The 19,383-nt window shown below is 35.4% G+C and overlaps 1 protein-coding gene across 1 annotated transcript in view; it reads right to left on the bottom strand.

Moving 5' to 3' along the window:
* Window positions 1–19,383, bottom strand: part of SDCCAG8 (SHH signaling and ciliogenesis regulator SDCCAG8) — a 109,550-nt gene that overhangs the window by 60,838 nt on the left and 29,329 nt on the right. The window contains 1 exon segment of the mRNA XM_032185286.1: window positions 7,716–7,858. Coding sequence (XP_032041177.1) covers window positions 7,716–7,858 — 143 coding nt within the window.

The following is a 19,383-nucleotide window of genomic DNA, read 5'->3' as shown; positions in this document are numbered from 1 at the left end:
ACAAAAACCAAAAATCGTTATCCTGTTGTCATTAGTCACACAAATAGAAAGCCTAATTTGAATGAGATCAAAGTAAATATTTGGTACACACACATAAACTTATTACTGTTACTGCTGAATAATAGCTGCTCAAAACAAAGACCTTATAAAGACGCTTGTTTTCTACAGCAGTTAGTCTCTTCTGTATTTCATCTGAATTCGCTGCTCGCTCCAAAGCGCTTTAAGTATTGTCACCGCTCCTGAACTACACTCTCCATGCAGTAGCAATTTGGCTGCCTCAACAACCTGACGCGATGTATAAAAGATGAAATCATTAGAGAAATTTGATGTGACCAGTTGCAGTTTAAATGCCACAGAGAAAAATTTTGATAAATCTAAGACTTGAAATCTGAAAATGTATTATTGCTTCTTCCTGGAAAAAATGTATTGTAGGACAATAAATTCAATTGTAAACCATGTTTCAATTCTTTACAAATGAAAAAAGATGATTTATAATGATTTTCATATTCAAAATTAACAACTGATTTTGGATTTCTTTTTTATTCATTCCCTTTATCTTTTTTCTTCCTTTTAAACTTCAACAATGGCCTTTAAATGTTTGTACAATGATCTTAAATATGTTTAAATGACTAAATAGAAAGATATTTAAATAACTGTGCATTATCTTGACACGAAGTTTATCAGCTTCAAAATTTCTAAAAGGCACTGCCAGAAGACGACAGAGCCGATTTATTTCAAATCATTCAGAATCAGTCTTCGTAAAGCAGCATATGGTCTTATCATGGCAGGTAAAATATTTTACCTTCTATAATAACGCAGAGCAGCTAATTTATCTACATGCTGTATAATGAGATAAACAATTTCAGCTGCACCATGTAAACCTGTAGGCAAGGGAGAAATATAACCCCCCACGTTACTGATTTTTCTGCCTGTACATTCACATAATTGCTAACAAAAGAGGTTATTCTTTCTTCTATCCTCTCCTTCAGTTACCTTAAGGCAAGACCTTCTTTTCAGTTGTGGAAATATTTGCAGTGTCTACAGCTGCAGGACAAAGAACTGAGACATTTTCACAGAGTTGCTCAGGGAAAAAAGAACAGGGAAAAAAAAAAAGCTTTGCGGGATTCTATTGCAAGTAAAGCAGAGTGAATGACAACTTTCAAAGCTACCACAATCATTTACTAATGTGCTGCTATACCAAATAAGTCTAATTTTTTTTGACAGCACCAAATTAGATTTATTGCAGAAACTGCTGCATAAATAGCATATGGCTATGTTATACCACCTATTTCAAATCCCTGTAATGTTTCCTCCCCTCCCTGCTCAAAATGGATAATTGAGCCAAGCTATAAACCTTCTGCAAAAGAGAGAGACACAAGTTCAAAAGTAGATGCAGGAGATGCATGTTCCTTTGTTAATTGCCTAAGGAAGTACCCCACATCACAATCAAATACAACTGGGCAGTAATAAGTCAGGTCTCCGTTGTTACAATTCACAGTTTTATTTCCTACATCCTTGATAAAATTTTGTTTTCATTTCTCTTTCAAGCTGACAGTCATCAACAGAGGGCATGTCCTAGTAATCCTCTCTCACATGGCCACCTCTTAACTCGCACAAGAAATCCTATTGATCTTTATTCTTACGCAAGTAAACTTATTCAAGTGACTGAAGATCAGAAGGCTCAGACCTCAACTTGCTTCTCACAAGCTCTCATTTATGAAGAAGGAAGTTCCTCCTCCGAGCAAAAATAAAACATCACAAAACTGACTTCATTCATCGGAGGGGCCCAGCCCTGTGGGACGATGCTGACCTACAGCTTTTTGCTCCATGTCAGCAGGAGCGAAGTTCTCTCATTGGTTTGCCAGATCAGGCCCCAGATCTGTGTGTTTTTGTGTCTCTGTAGATCTTCAAGTTCTACATTCAACACACTGCCACAAGAAAACGCAAATCCACGTGCCCTTATATCCTATGACAGAACTAAGGGCCAAGACATTTTTGAGGGTAACAGGCAGCACAACACAGCAAGACAGGATGGGCTCGATGCTCAGGAGGCTGCAAGAGGAGCTGGGCAGCGAGCTCGCACCTCCCTCCACCACCAGCGGCATCAGACCGCTCTGTCCGCCTCAGAAGTTTGCACGGCTTCTGCCCCAAAAAGACATTGCAAGGTCTTCTCTCAGACCAACGGGCACACCACTGCACACATCGCACGGAAAGCTGCGGCTACCCCGCCGCTTGCCTCTCAGTGGTCAGTCCTCCCAGCTGCCCTATCTGTTACTGTCTGATTAGTTCTGCTAAGGAGCCCCTCCCCGGCCAGCTTTCCCCGCCATCTGTTCCACACGCGATGGCTGCCGCCCAGCAGCCTCGCGCTGCCCTCCTACCTGGCACCCGGCTCCCGGCCTTACCCCAAAGTGCTAACACAGGTTCTCGCTGCTGGCAGAGTCAGGATTTCATTACTACTACTTTGACAAGTGCAGGGTTGTTTGTAATTTCTCTTTTATCCTGATTTTGATTGTACAACCACCTCCCACTGATTCAGTTTGCTTCAGTTTTGTTGCTCACAGATTTTACTCTCCACATTAATCTCCCTCTGGCATGTTACTGCATCTGTTCCCTTTTTTATTATTAATTTTCAAATTCCCACCATTTTTGACAAAAAGGAGGTAATCTACACTCTGCTTCTGCCCATTTCATTTTCTTTAATTTGGAAGATAAGTATGAAAGCATGCCAAAGAAGTTAATTCTCCGTTAACAGTTTATTTTCTGGCATCCCGATGCCTTTGTATATGAAAAACAGATAGAAATAAATGTTGACTGAATCACAACAACACAGTCACAACCATCCCTAAATTTAATGAAAAGTAAACATATGAAGCAGAAACTAAAAAGTTTATTAGTTATCAGAGTTGTTTCACGTTATCACTCCTCCCTGCATTTTAAAATAATGGTTTTGTACAAAATTAGCAAATACAAAAAAAATAGAAATCAATCACTGCTTACACTTCATTTCAGCTTTCCCCCTTTCTCCCCCTACAATGCAAGTGTTATTGGTCCTTTCATCAGCCAGCCAGTCTGGGAACATAAAACATATCTCAGTCATTTAATATTAGCAACAGCATTTCTTCAACTGTTATCTCATTTCCAGCATAGATGATGGACTCTTTCTAATGTGCTAAAATTCTTGGAAAAAGCACTGCAGTAAGTGTGCTGCTGACTACCATTTACTACTAGAAAAAAAAAAAAGACCACAACACACCAGGTACTCTGCAACTACCTAGAGGACTATGTATAACTAGCTCCAATCAAGAAGCCAGTTTCTATTTTATAATTTCATAGTGTAGTTTAAATTGGGCATTTAATGTATGAGGTAATGCTGCAATTCTAACAAGGAACGCTGATGACATCATGAAGCACAAGAGCAGTGACTAAATAATGCCACAGGAACCTGGAGGTGGAATGATAGATCTACGTGCTTTGTTTTATTATACAAGTATTATCGTAAGTGTTAATGGAGCCATTGAAACAAGCAAGAGGCTGCTAGAAGACCTGTGCATAGTAAGAACTGCTACAAAACACTGTACTCACCAAATACCACTGTGTCAGATATACTGCTTTCTAGACATCACATCATTTGTACAGATGGGGGAGAAAAGATATATCACATAATTGGAAAGATCAAGAACTACAGCACCCCTTTGTCCTCACTGTAATGTTTATTTTTATCCTTCAAGGGAGTGACACAGGCATTCAGGTTTGTCTGAAAGGTCCCATGTTAGTGAACACGGAAGCATAGGTTGTTACACAAGTTAGTAATTTCTCCCCACCTATAAGTTGACATTCAACAGTGTTTGTAATGTTTCATATAAATAAACAACAATAATAAAAATATTAATTAAAAAATCTGCTTCAATTCCATCTCCCAACAAATGTTTGATGACATTTCAGTCAAATATATCTCAAGTCCTCTACCTACCTCCAAGCCTGAGAAAACACGTGATGACATAGAGAAAGTTCAATTCTGAAATTCATCAATTCTCCCACTTCTTAAGATTTAAGTGTTCTGGCATATACAAACAGGAACTACATCTGACTTAAACTGAAACAAGTAACAACTTCAGATTTGTTTTGTAACAAAAAGAGGAAAGATTTTTAATGACACTTTCATTACATTAGAATAGTGAAAATTTTTATTAAATTAGATGATGTGCTAAAAACTGGGCAAACTGTTAATATCTTGTATCTTTTATGTGATCTTTTCCACCAGCATACTGACATGACTTTTAACAATTATTCTCATGAACCGAGAAAAATTGATCTGTATGTTTTCTAGTCTCCGAAGAATAGATTCAGATAAGCATCATTAGCAAGACCCAACTTTGCTAAAGTAAGACTAATTTACAATTGACTTCAGAAGTAACTTCTTAAGATCCTTCTACTACAGTAACTAATACAAATAAACACAAAACAGAAATTAGGGTTAAAAAACAAAAAGAAAGAAAAAAAAAAACACAACAGAAACAAGAAGTACACAAGCATGGTCAGCTTCATAGCATGGTGACATCTGCAAAGTTAAATGACAGACAACCTTAACTACACCGCAAAAGTTCTGTATTTTCCCAGTCATTTGAAAACATACAAATTAGAATTACTAACTAGATTCAATATCAGAAATGCATGTTAATAGCAAAGATTTCTAAGCAACATATTGCTCCAGAAACAAAGGTGACAGGAAAAGGCAAATTTAAACTCTGTGGCAACGGTTTAGAATAGCTAATTGTAACCTTTTTCTTGATTTTTTAACAAGTACATTTTGTTAGCTTAGAAGCTGTTTAGCTGGTAATCAATCAACGGTGTTTGAAAACTAGGATACAACAGAAGTGGGACTCCTGAAGAAGAGCACAATTTCACAGAGCACTTTCTCTTCTCGTTACAAAAGACTGCATACTCTTTCTCATTTAATCCATTCATATAATCTTTACCGTCTAATACTCGTATACTAACATCTAAAGCTCTTGTATTCATTTTATTATTTTATTTACAATATCCAAGCTTAGAATCGGTGGATTAGTAAAAAGCTTTTCTTGTTAGTAATACCTGAAGTCATACAAAGCAAAGAACTCAAACTCCTCAGTTACCTCTATTTTTTGCCAGAACAACAAAGAGGGTTCATGTGAGGCAACAGAAAAACTATCCACAACAGTGTAACAGCAGTACAGGCCTCCCTTAAGTCCAGCTTTGAAAGAAGACTTGCAGTTGACCAGCTGGTTCTGTCCTGAAAATAGGGAAATCAGCAAGACGAGGCCAAGGCCAGAATACCCAAGAGATGCACTGAATCAGTGCAATTTCTGCAGCAATCTCCCACAGGCAGGACTCTAGAGCTTAAAATCTGTTCTCCTTGGCAAGTATTGCAGTGAATGGTTCCATAAACCCCATAGGACTGCTATTACCACTACCCTTCAAGAGAGTATTTTCACTGGCACAGCTGCCATTTTAGGTGAAGGGAATAAAGAGCGAAGGAGGACAGACTGCAAGTGAATACAGTTCACATGCAACTACCATGGATGTACCACCATTAAAAACATACTGGCTTTAGAATGCAAAACTGTAATGCCATTAGAAATTTAACTCGTGAACCTTCACTAATACAGAAAGCTTGCTCTAGCAGAAGTGATCCGAGAAGAAGAGGATACAGGCTGAGCAAAAGTTTAATTTCAGTAGGGGATGTTTTCCTCTGTGACTCAAGGAAAACAGAAGACAAAGTGAGAATACCTAACTCTAACCTACCAATATAAGTATACAGGGACCACGGATGACGGTACAGAAGCAATGAATATCTCATCCTTCCCCACCACCACCTGTGACAGCAACATCACCTAATATACTCCTGGAAAGCAGATGCACTCCAAAGATAAGAAGGATACAAAACCTACAATGTATTCTAGAAGTTGAGGAATATTATGGTAAAAGAATTGAACCAATTTCCCATGCTTTAATGTATACATTTTTCTGATAATAATATGTCATTATAGAAAACATTTTAATGCCTGAAAAGTATACTTATAAACAAAGGCTATAATATGAACACAAAGTATAAAATAAAGATTAGGACATTCCAGAAGAGAGGCCATGCTAGGTCAGACAAAGAAACCGTGCTAATTCAGTATCTGTCTCAAACAGCAGATAAAAGCAGATGTCTATTAAATACTCTAAGAACTGGGCCAGCACAGGGCATTACCTGCCCAAAATACTGTTCCCAGCCTCCAGTGATGTGTAGCTCACAAACTACCTGAGTCAAAAATTGTAGATTGAAAAGCTACCTGAATCATCAGTATTCTAGTTACCCAGCTGTAGGTGCCACACTATGTAGAAGCAGTCAATAATGCTCATTTTAACAAGTCAAACATTTTCACAAAAATATATTAGCTAGTCAGATTTCCTCCAAGATATCCAGAGTTTTACTGCATATAATCAGCCTTTTGCTAAAAGGAGCGTGGTAAGCCATTTGGTTAACTATCACAACAAATCATTATTAATAAAGTTCTGCTAAATCCAAACTTTAGATATCTTAACAACTCACCCAAAACTTTTTTCAAGTTCATTAACCTCTAGCATATTTTTTTCTCTAAATACAGGCTGTTAGAGTGGTACTTTCTTCCATCTGTTAAACTACCGTGCTCTGAATTACACAGAAATGTAGCTGAATAAAAAACTGATTCATTGAATCTAATAGTTTAGATGAGGCTATTTTCTTTCCATTTACTCAATGGCAGAATTCTCACAAGGAACAAAGAGTCTACAAGACTTGGATAAACATGCAGACATTCTGTTAAGTGATAAAAATCTGATTATTTTTTTTCCCCCTCCCAAGTAAAATTTAAACTCACTCAACTTTTTGCTTAAAGACTGAGTACAAGTCCTTGTTTCTGGATATTCACTCTTCGGGGAGGGAGGGAAGTCGGTTAGAAAAAACACACATACAACCAAAACCTTGTAACAGTAAGACAATGTTGTGTGGTAAAAATTCCTGCAGTTACCAAAACTCAAGCTGGAATGAATCATTGGCACATTAATCTTCTGTTGGTTTCTAGAAATGTATACCAAGTAATAAAGTAAGTGGGTTCAGGGGCTAAAGCAAAAGATGGAAAAAGCTCTTGGAAAGTCACTAGTCACACAATGCTTGCATTGTATCACATTTCCACTGAGAAAGTAACTTAAACACCCTCTTCACGCACTTGAGTTTACTCTGTATGTGCAGAGAGTAATATTACCTTTTGATTGTTCAACCTTCAATGAAGCTTAGCATGGTTATGTATATTTATATGTTCCTGGTCACTCTGCTGCAGAAACGTCACGTTATTAATCTGAAAATTCCTATGCCTAAGGGTGTTGCTGTACACTCAAATGACATTTTAAAGTATCTTTGTCCAATCAAGCACACTTACAACAAAAGAGCTCTTCCCGGCTCTTCTGTCCTGCCCAAAAGTATGGTACCTCATCACCAGAGCTGAACACTGCCTTTTCTACACACTAGTAATTCACTGTCAACAATTATAGTTCATAACTCAGTCATTCAAATTTCCACTTTTAATATGATTGCGGGCTGCCCATGCAGTCAATGGCAGCAACTATCTATATCAGCTGTGGGGAAGCCTGTGACAAAAAAAAAAATAATAGCAGAATGAAATTGGTACTACAGCATGTAATAGGATAAGGGGTACCTGGTGAGGTGCAGTTGGTGTTCAGATTTACTCAGCAGTTCTGTCAGTTTTAGGCACTCCTCTCTGGCTTCTGTCACATCCTGCTGGGCTTGTTCCAAACGCTGTTTGTTTCCATTCAGCTCTAATCCCAGTTTTTCTATTTTCTTAGAAAAATTTAGAACGAAAGAAAGTATATTTAAGAAATGCACGGAAAAAAATTTTAAGACAATAAATCTTAATGTGATCACAGCTCATGAAAAAGAACGTGGTTTTGTTTTAGAACAAAAGAAATTCATCAATAAAATCTGCAAAACAAGTAAATTGTAGTATTTGACATTACGTTCTTATGGAAATCCAAAATGCACATCACATTTAAATATATTAATACACAATCAATGCAATTGTCTTCATGGCCTAAGAGATATACACATAAAATCACTTTCCGGTATCCTCATGTGAACCTTCCATATTTATGTCCACAATTCACCATATTAAAAACACATAAAGCAGAACAGTGGCCATCGTCAGAAGCTGTTGGATAGAGGATAGCTCATGTTCACTTCGTTTGCTTATCTATGACATAAGCAACAATGCAAGGGAATCAAGTTTTTGTTATATTCTCCTAATACTATGCAAGAGAATAAGGTCATTTTGATATTATCTTTACTAAAAATAAGTAATTAGTGACTGAATCCTAAACACATCAGCCACTATTAATCCTGTCATATTCATTACATCGTTAGTCCTTACAAGTCAACTAAAGCAAGTAAATCTAACTTCATTAATAAGTGTATTAATTTATTCTACATACAATGGTCGGCAAACTTGTATGAGCATATCTAGATTCCAGTGAAGCATACTGGACTTACTACCTCTAACTGAATCATATTGTCATCAATTTAAACATTTTTCATACATATTCTCAGAAGGAATATGTTTTGCTCTAAGTCCATGTATAGCATACAAGTACCTGTAGGAACATATTTGTAACATAATACTACACTTTGTCCTAAGGACAGTTTTAAGGAGGGCAATGTAGTACAGAATAAGCTAACAATGTAATTTTTTTTAATGTAACTATTCTACACTGACTCCATACATAAATATTTATTCATCGCTGGGACTAGAGGGAACTTGCATGTTGTTCAGTCAACTAAACTGTGAAAGGTCATTTGTAGCTCAGAATAAAATTGTTCATGTACGGAGTTAGTGCTGAATAGCTATTATATTTTAAATTCACACCATAACTTATTTTATGAGAGCTTCCTCATGTAGACAAGCCTTAATATCTTCTTCAGTTAATGAAATTATTCATTCAAACAAGAACAAATGAATGTATTTTGGTGCCAATATTTGCACTTGAAGCACCTTCATAATAATCTTGTCTCTGTTCCTCCCAAGAAATGTTAACCTAAATCACTTTAGTATGTCATGATGTTGCAAACACAATTTCTTCATCCAGAAAATGGTTTCACGATGTTCGTTTTTTTCTTATTTAATATTTTTAATTTTTGTAATTACTTAACTGAACACTTTTTCCCCTAAGAGCACTCAACAAAGGCTTACGAAGAAAATTTTGATTAGAATTTGAATGTCACCTTGCTCTATTACACAGACCACCTAACAAATTAAATTGGTAATTCCAAGTTTGAATACAAAGATAGTGAAACTATTTGCAAGATCATTAGTACTCTTCACCTCTAAAGAATGTAACAACCTATTACACTGTCAGAATATTTTAAAACCAGGTATGCAAAGGTATTCAGCTACATATGCTTTCTCTTTTCACTTATTTCTAGAGACTTCTGCTTACTTAAAATAGAACAACAGAAATCTCAGTGGGTTCTCTGTACTCTATTCTTCTCAACAGCAGCAGTTCATTAACATTATTTCTCCATTCATAGTAAGCTGGGACATGTGTTATTCCCTGTATTTACAAGTTAAAGACAGGGACAGTCTGCAACACTCTTAACATTTCCTTTAAGAATACACCTATTCTATACACCTTTCAGAAACCAAAACCATGAATTAGCTAAAAGTATCAACTAAGTATTTGAAAAAGCACAACTACAGCTGAGAACATAAATACACTCTACAATCACTCTGTCAGGGAAAAGCTTCAGTGAACAGATGGGCTTTACACCATTCCCTCTAGTTAAACAGGCTCAGTCAGGTTTTGACACAGACCTACAGAAGGAAGTAAATTCCAAGCACAAGAACCTCTGGTGAAAATGTTCTGCCTCCATCAGCCAGATGTTTACCCTGCAAGGTTTGAACTCCAAATGCATCCACAGATTTCAGCTGTCATGAAAGCGTAAAAGAAACAAATTCTCAATCATTGACTCCCTAACAGGATCTTTGCATACAGAGACAAATAAACATATCTTAAAATCAGAGTATTTAGAGGTCATCACAATGTGAGTGGTAAGGAAAGTAGGAATTCTAACCAAGAATTCTGGCAACGACTATGGCAGAAATAGCAGACAACCTCACAAGAAAATGATGGGAGAGAACTGTCACCCAAGAGGGCATGCTAACAAGCATCTCAGAAACCAGAGGTATCTAATCCAGACATATTTTAGGGATACCACCTAAACTATTTCTCAGACACCAGAAGCAGTTCATTAGAAATAGGAACCTTGTAGAAGCCAAATATCATTATGCTGAAAACTCACAGCCCAAGCTCTGAATGCTACTTGTTACTTTGGTTTAGCAACTCAGACAATGGTTTGAAACATACAAAGCCTCTGAACTGGAAACATGTTCATACAATGAAAACAAAACCTTTCCTTCTACTACACACAACCTTAGGCTCAAAAATGTATACACTCTGTCCTGAAATATGTCAAGTCAGGCTCATCATAATATAATCAGAATTCAAAATATAGAAAAATTCAATAACCACCAACTTCTTCATTGTTCCTGCAGGGAACCTTCTCAGAGAGTGTCCTTCCAAAACTACTCTGACTCAAACTAGTTTTTGTGTTACTTTTAGTTCTTAGTTCTTCTCCTGGGAAGCTCCAAGCAGTTCTGTAGCTGCTATCTGGGCCTCAGCGTAATTGTAGGGAGAAACAGAAACAAACCACCAACTAAAGGATTTTGATGACAACTCCGCTTCTCATGCAGCGTCAATTTGATCCCTCAGTGCCTATCACTTGTGATGCAGCTTTTTACAACATGATCAGATAGTATTTCTTTGAGATACTTAACTTTTCAATGTATGTGAGAGACAAGAGATGGAGCACAGAACTGAAAAAAGACAGATGACAATCTTGCGTTTAAGAAAATCTGAAACAGATTTTCAGTATAACAAGGAACAGAATTATCATAATGTATATGTACAACAAGACTACATTAAGGTTGGAACAGGCAACTTCTGGTGCTTAACTCCCCAGCTTTAATATTCTTATTACTTCTGCACATAATTTTAAAAGTATTATTTAATCTGTCTTGCACTGCAGTTGCCTAACTCCCATGAGTATCAACAGGCACTTTTGCCTTTGAAAGATGGCAGCCTGAACTTTATTCTATAGAACTTTTTTTTTTTTTTTTTTTCCTGAGTATTACCACCAAACATGATTTATATTTGAAGTTCTACAGTTTGAAGCATATAGTGCCTTCTATAGTTTCTTGAAACTCTTAGAAGTGTTTTACTTCTCATTCATTAGTTCATGATGAGTTTACAAATAGCCTTCTGATTTTCACAACGCTTTTTTAGATGAGCACACTGGAGATGCTCATTCAGTGAAATAAATGCAACTTCCTGGAAAACGTATAGTAGCCCTCAAATACTGGATCAACCTTCATATACCCTCTTCATGAATTATCTGAAATTATCTTCACCTAACAATGCTTATGTGTGTTGTAAAAACGTGCTGTTTAAATAACTAGACATTTCTTTATCTCTACAAAATCTGATAAAATGAAATAATAAAGTAATTTCATTCAAAACAAGCTAAATTAAAGATTAAAATAATTGCCTAATTCTTTTCATACTGATGCTGATTCTATTGTATGCAGAAAAATGGAACTTTAAATTCCAAACTAGCAGATGTTTTTCATAGAATTTTAAATAGCAGCAAAGCTGACAGAAAAGACAAATGCTTTTTTTAAAAAACAAATGAGAATGATTAAGCAGTGATAAAAAACTCACATTCTGAATTAAATGCAAAAACAACTCTAAAAGCCTTTTAACAAATCAAAAATATACTGAAATCAACTGACTTAAAAAGTGATTTATGACATTCACTGTTATACCAGTACTCTTACACATCAGGTAGGAAAACGCACAACATAACCTGAAAAATAAATTCTGCACTAACTATACCATTGCAGAAATTCTGCAGTACAATAGTTCTGGAGGGGAAGGTATTCTCATGAATTTACAATATTTTCTTTTCTTTGTTTCATATTTCATTATCTTAATTTTTATATATTAAAGGGATAGAAAATAGAACCAAGAAATAGAATAACAAAGATAAAGTAACAGAAAGTGATGGATAATTACTATGATTGTTCGTGTTTGCAGATACACCCCCAAAAGGCAATCAACATCTGTAAAATCACATACACTTCAGAATAAAACATAATAAAATTTTACAGGTCCCAGTGCTGAGATGCTTAGTTTCACTTACTGAAATAGCCCTTCAAAGCACAGAAATTATTGGTAGTGCACAAGACTGAGGCTAAAATTAAGCTCTTTTTAAGAGTCACCACCAATATGGCCTTTCAAGTACACTTAAACATGATATATAACAGCAATAGGGAATTTTTGCATTGTCTAACACTAATCTCAATGTTACTTATTTATCTACTAATTAATCAGGGACAGAACAGTCATACGCTACTATAAGCAATGAAACTTTTTTTGTTGTTGTTTTTAACTATAAAAAAGAACAAGCAGTTTTTACAGCAAGATTTCAAGGTATTCTACTTGGAGGAAAGAAAATTAGTAGCTCACATGCAGCAGGGGTCACTTGCAGTCATTTCTATCCTAATCCGGGTATCAATCAAGCAAGTCTCGGATCTGAGTAGTCTCTAAACCTCAGACCTCCCAGGCATGGCCATCTGACATAGCATATTGCACCTGAAGAACTATCCAACTTTGTAAGGAGAGTTAGGGCCATCACAAGGTTAACCCCTGCCAGGTCCCAACAATCTTTTTCTCCCTTTTAAATTCTATGTGAATTGCTGCTGCTTCCTATTCAAACCTGAATGGGGATCCAAAGCAGTTATGAAAGCTAAATCTGTTTTTCAAAGGTAAACCTTTTCAACTGAAGTAAATTCTCAAAAACCACAAAACAACTGCAAATTCTACAAATCATTTAGCCCAAAACAGAAATCCTAAGTTAGGCATGAAATTGAGAACTCATTCATATATTGACAGGAAAGACAACTGACATGAGCAGAAACAAAACCAGAAGCATCCCCAATAAACACACAGGGTTCTTAGACTGTTAAGAAATGTAATGACACCTGGCAGTACCATGGCACCCTGTGTGCCGTACTAAAGTGCAAAGCTTTAAGACCAGAGCCATCAGCTACACAAAGGTCAGGAGCAACAAATCCCCTGCATCCAAAACGTTTGGGAACCAAGAGGCACGGTGCTACAGTTTGCTACAAAGGAACAAGGGTACTGAAAGGACTAGGAATAGCATGGAGGAGGGATGATCTCAAACATTTTTAAATCCCATCGAAGCAAACTTTCTATCTGTTACTTGCAGTCAGGGCAAGAAAAAATTGAAAGACAAGATTCATGTTGCTAAATATGTATTTATGAATATGCACACACAATTTTTAAATTAAGCAGTATTCTTACTGCTTAATTTATTCTTACTGCTATTCTGTCCTTGTGCAACTTTTCTTAAAGAGCAACATGGCCCCTGGATATTGTGGATAAGTGCCTTGGAAAACAAGCAAGAGCGAGTGGCTGAAATATGCTGTAGAGGGATTTTACCTCATTATTTCCTTGAAAATATTTGTACTGCAATACTATTTCAGGACCAGAATTTCCAAACCCATGGACAACATTGTTGTACTACAGATCAGCTCAGCAGCCACTAGCAGAAAATGATTTTCTACTACAGTGAAACAAGTTTTTTTTTTTTTTTAAAAGGACTGAAGTTGTGGGTGAGGGTACAGGGGAAAATAGGGTGATAGAGAATAGATGGCTTACTCACTGAAAGGAATTTCAGAAAAGGAGGGATGCATATAGAAACAAATGAAGGAGATTACTCCTCCTTCACTATTGAGAAACAGGAGAGGATAAAATTTCTTTCTTTTATCCTTTCAAATATGTCTTTCATATGACTGATGCAGGACTGTCTCTTTTTTTTTCTTTTTCTTTTTTTCTTTCCCCTGTACAACATTAAGAAAAACTACAAAGTGACAACAGACAAGTGATAGTCAGGGACTTTTACACTCTTTTTCTTTGGAGTAGATAAATGATGGCAAATGGTGACAAAACCACTAGTTTTCTAGTCCTAGAAAAAAAAAAATAGAGAAAATAAGCGTTTCTGTAAGTTTAACATATACGCATGGTACACCAAAAGCTGCACACTTCCTATTTCAAATAACATGTAATACACATAAATGATTTTATGTGCTCAAAGGGTAACACCACACCTGATGATAGAACATGGACCAATGTTACTTGGGGTTACTTGCAGCTATGAGAAATAAAATCCTGATAACTAACAAGGGCTGACAGAGCTCAGCTCACTCCTCTTAGCAGGCCTGCTGCTCTGAAGAAGCAAACTGGTACAGAAAATGAGCAGCACAAAAAAGTTCTACTACTGGGAATCCCAGTCCCAGGGATTTTTCTCGTGAAAAGAAGTCAAAGAGTATATTGATGACTGATGATCCTCACTGATCATTGGGGATGGCTGACAGAAGAAAGCAAAGCTATAGCAGCAGCCATATCGTAACTGCAATTAGACATTTCTTTGTTATATACTGCAGGGCTCCATATGAATGTGTTTCCTAAAAAACATTGAGTCTAGTAAGTCTAGATTGTCATAAAAACAATCATGTTCCTCCTGAACAAGTCAGAAAATTATTATCAAAGCAAGCCCTAAAGTAATATTTCACTCCCTCCTCATATACCTATTTTCACATCAGTGCACTGCATGTCAAAAAGAAAGAAAGAATAAAGGAAGGGAAAAAGAAAAGAGAACTATATATTAAGAAGAGTTTGGTTATAGTGGAAGGTTATCACAAAATTTTTGTTTTTCTTAAGGCTTTCTTGTCCAAAAGCAATTTTTTTTTTTTTGTTACTCTCAAGGCCATTATATTCAAGGTCTGACTAGGTATGAAAATAGTATCCTAAGCATTTCAAGCTGTCTGTGTTTTTTTTTTTTCTCCTCCTTGACAAACAGCACTCAAATTTGCTTATTAACTTTACAATTTCTTTTAAAAACAGAACTTGCAGAAGATCTTTGTAATTAATGGGGTCACAAAATCTTCAGTATAAAAAGGAGCATTCTTCTAACAGTTCTTCTAACTACTGGTGCGTAATCCTAACCCATCTTCAACAGGGTTATCAAATCTTGCAGTTTTATTGAGTTTTAAAACATCTGGTGATATTCTAAGTGTCCAAGCTTGTGAAAAGCCTAATCTTTTAAAACCTGACTCATAGAAGTCTGATATCTCTTCATAAGGCGACATTTCAGGGAATCAGTGTCTTCAGAAGATCCTATTTGTTTTGCATCAGACACGCTCTCAGCATTTCCAGGATATACACCCAAATTCTCGACCTGTTTTATTTCTGATGAAGACAGTCAGTAATCTCTCCATTTATAATGTCTAAATTAGGTTACTATAAATCATGGGTTTATGACAAATGAGATAAACATTCCCAAAATACCTTTTGGCAAAATGCTTTTGGACTGCAATTTTGCCAGATCTTTATTTGTCTTCAAAATTGTCATTCAGTCTATAGTGCATATAGACATCATTTACGTTCTGTCATACAACACATAAATGCAGTCATGTACAGCTCCTTCCATGTGTAGAGGTTGCGCATATCAGTGACTCCAGTATCTCTTTATTTGGGCTCAGAAGCTCATGCACATTATGTACAGACAACTTGTTAAACTCTGAGGAAGGGGAAGTATAGTATGTCTGGAGCTTTTCATTCTGTCACCTACAAGGTACACAGCAGAATTCTGCTACCCCCTGCTTCAAACTACATTTGGAGAATTTTATAAAGATGGTATTAAAAATGTTTGTTTGTTTTTCAGTTTAAGAGTAGAAGCTTCGATTTCTACAAAAATTATTTTTTCAGTATTCCATGGTAAAAATAAAATTCAAGTGATTGATCTTATAAAGTTGGATTGAACACATCTTGTTGCTTTATTCAAAGGCCCTAACTCCCAGTGGTCTCACACCACCACTCAGAACTCTCTAATAAGGAAGATGCCCAAACTGGCAGGGACTATGTAAACCAGTAATACAAACTTCTACATGCTGAAGCTTGGAAGATTTTATAAACCAAATGAAAATGATTTTACAGACAAATAGAAAGCAAACGATTAATAGTAGACTTAATTTTATTTTTTATAATGCAGTGCAGAAAAGAGCAAGTAATGCAAATCTGAGAAAAAAACAACTTCATATTTCCAGAAGAAAATTCTACCAGAAATGCACAAATCATGCCATGCAGTGCTTCCAAATTCACAGAAAAAGTATTACAAAAGTGAAGTCCCTCAGTGTCAAACATGCCACAATTTTTGCTCTGATAACAGCTATTTAGGCTAGGGCGTGACTTTCCTCTGATATAGCTGTGCTAGTACAACCCCTAGTGTGGACACTGTTTACTGCCATGAAGGCACTACACCCGTGTAACTTATAATACTTTACCTTCTTAGGAAGGACAAGTATTTTCTTTCAGCACAGCTACATCCACAATGGGAGAGCTGAGACAGAAAAAGAGAGGGCAGTAGGTTATGCTACTTTATGATCTACTGGGCCAGATGAACAGATGCAGTTTTTGTGTTGAGAAACTGTGGTATATACCTTCTTCCTCCCTCCTCCGGCCCAAACCCTAACATTAATCAGGATCATGATGGATGATATCACAAAATACTTATTCAATTTAAATGGTAGCATTGATCATTGCTTCTTTATATTAAGATATATCAAATGTTAGTAACAGGTAGTCTTACCAAAGTGTTAATATTTGAAATTAGTCCCAGCTGAGTAATAAATATAGAAAAGTACACATTAAGAAAAAAACAGCACAAAAGACCAAATATATAATTTCCTTTAATTTTCCTAAAAGATACAAATTCATTTTCAAAGAAATTTATAGATAAACTAAAGATGATACTTATCTGATCATTCCAAATTGTACATATGGGAATTTATGACTGTTCTGACACACCTGGATAACATTAATCCTTTTTAGGAAGTCATTACCTATCAACTAAAGTACAGCTTGAAAACTAAAATTTATCTGTGTAATTAAAAAAATACAATCACATCAAGAAACAGGAAACATATTCAATGTATCAAAAGTGAACTTGAAAAATATATTTTTCTTTTTAAACAGTAAATGCATAGTGACACTGTTTATACACTATTGTCTCTCTACTTTTAAAAAATAAATACGTATTTATTATGAACAGATGGTGGCCACGGAAGGTATCAACTCTGTGTCTTAGCCAGAAGGTCAGGTCATGGCTGAGAGACCAAAGAACGATTACTGTTTGCTATTTGGTGTCATATAAGCTGAAACATTTTAGGGTTTTCTTTAAATACAAAACTAAATGTGATTAAGCTGTTTTCATTTCATTTATAGGAAATGATTTGCAGTAACTAAACTTTTTTTTTAAAGCAAAGTTAGTGAATGATACTAAAAAAACAACTCCTTTTGGTTACCTTTAAAAATATTATTTAATAGGTATTAATATTAGTAATACCTAAACAGAACTTTCTTGACTATTAGAGTCACAGCTATAAACCAGCTGCTAGATACTGAGCCTAAGTATTTTGAAAAATAGTTTGTTTTCCTTCTTCCCCCCCCCCCTTTCTTTTAAAAAGGAACCAACAATCGTATGTGAACTACATAATTACTTTAGATAATTACTGAATTACTCTAATAATCTTTACTGATAGGGAATCCCCCTCCCATCACTTCAATTATATCAAATTATAAATTACCACATTTTGGTGTATTCATTCCCACACTGAATAAAATACCAGTATGTCGATACATGAGGTTAAAATATTTTGTTAAATTTTGCAATTTGCTCAGAAGGCAATCCTGAAGCAAGTTGAAGAACAGGATTTAAAATCCAAGATACTTCTTCAAATATCTTATTAAACACATCCTGTTTTATTTGTATGCCAAGATTATGCCAACTCTCTTATCTGTGATATCTGTCAAGACACAGACGACAAGCCTGCCTTTTTTTTTTTTTTTTTTTTTTTTTTTAAAAGTGTCCTTAGGCCTAAAGGATGCAGGAGGAAAGAAAAAAACAAAACAAACAGAAAAAGAAAACAAAAGGCTTTGGAAGGCCCCTGTTTTTCTAGGCTGTATGATTTTTCTTTACATATTTAAGAATTATTTTATCTAGTAGACTTCACTTTTTGATTTTAGGTACCTTATGATTATAATTTGAATTAATATTGTCTGTAGTCCAAGCTCACACTTTAGTATACTTACTGTTTCAGTAAACTTACTGTCCTATACACAGATTTGGGGTAACTGGTGGATAAAGTATAATTTTGGAAATACTGCTTTTACTACATATTTTCGTACACAAGATCTGATTTGTTCACTTATTTGCAAGAAAAAAAATACTTAACATCTGTTGGATAGACTGCTCTAAGTACTAAATCCATATAAAAATTATGTTTCTGTGCGTCTTATACATTCCTCTGTGTATTCAGAAGACATTCACTCTCATATGAAAAATCACAGCTTATGAAGAAATAACTACAAGTTTGAATACCTAGAGAAAAAATGGACAGAACCTCAACAAAAAGGGCACTTCAAAAGACACGGAGTATACCAATTCAAGCTGTTTACCAAGTTTGTTGCACATAATCCTAATAACCCTTCTTATTGCAAGGGATGTTTTCTCACAGTCTACCTGTAAAGCATATACTGCTTTTTTTTTGCTGTTTGTTTAACACACAGTTTTAGATAATCAACAACCAATGTCTACTGGAATTTTTATTTTATTTTTTTTTTCCTACCTAAAAGGACTTTTTAAAAAAAAAAAATATTTTGTTTGTGCTTTTGTTAAAAAAAAAAAAAAAAAAAAAAAAAAAAAAAAAAAAAAACTTTTCCATGAAGCCTTGCATTTGTTATCCTTGAATCTTTAAAGAAACTGGAAGAGATTTTTTTCCCCCCCTTCGTATAGTTAGGTTATACTTGGACTTCTTACTGTTTTGTCACGCTATATGTATACCTAATTACATGTGGATTTATTTGTGAGAAAAAAGGTGTATAAACATATGTATACAGTATATACAATTCAAGTACATTGTATGAATTCATATGATAGAGTAATTCTATATGAAAACATGGGATGAGTACTATGTAAAACTGAACATACTAGGGCTGAAAACAAGAATAACATAACCAAGAGGTATTTATTTAACAGTAACAGCTGGCTCATTGCCATTAATTTAGAAACCATTTAACAGTAATAAATGACCACTATTAGAAAAACGAATCATT

Source organism: Aythya fuligula, chromosome 3, assembly GCF_009819795.1.
Source record: "Aythya fuligula isolate bAytFul2 chromosome 3, bAytFul2.pri, whole genome shotgun sequence".
NCBI classification, from domain to species: Eukaryota; Metazoa; Chordata; class Aves; order Anseriformes; family Anatidae; genus Aythya; species Aythya fuligula.
Note: the sequence above shows the minus strand (reverse complement) of the source record. Positions and strands in the feature narration are given on the sequence as shown.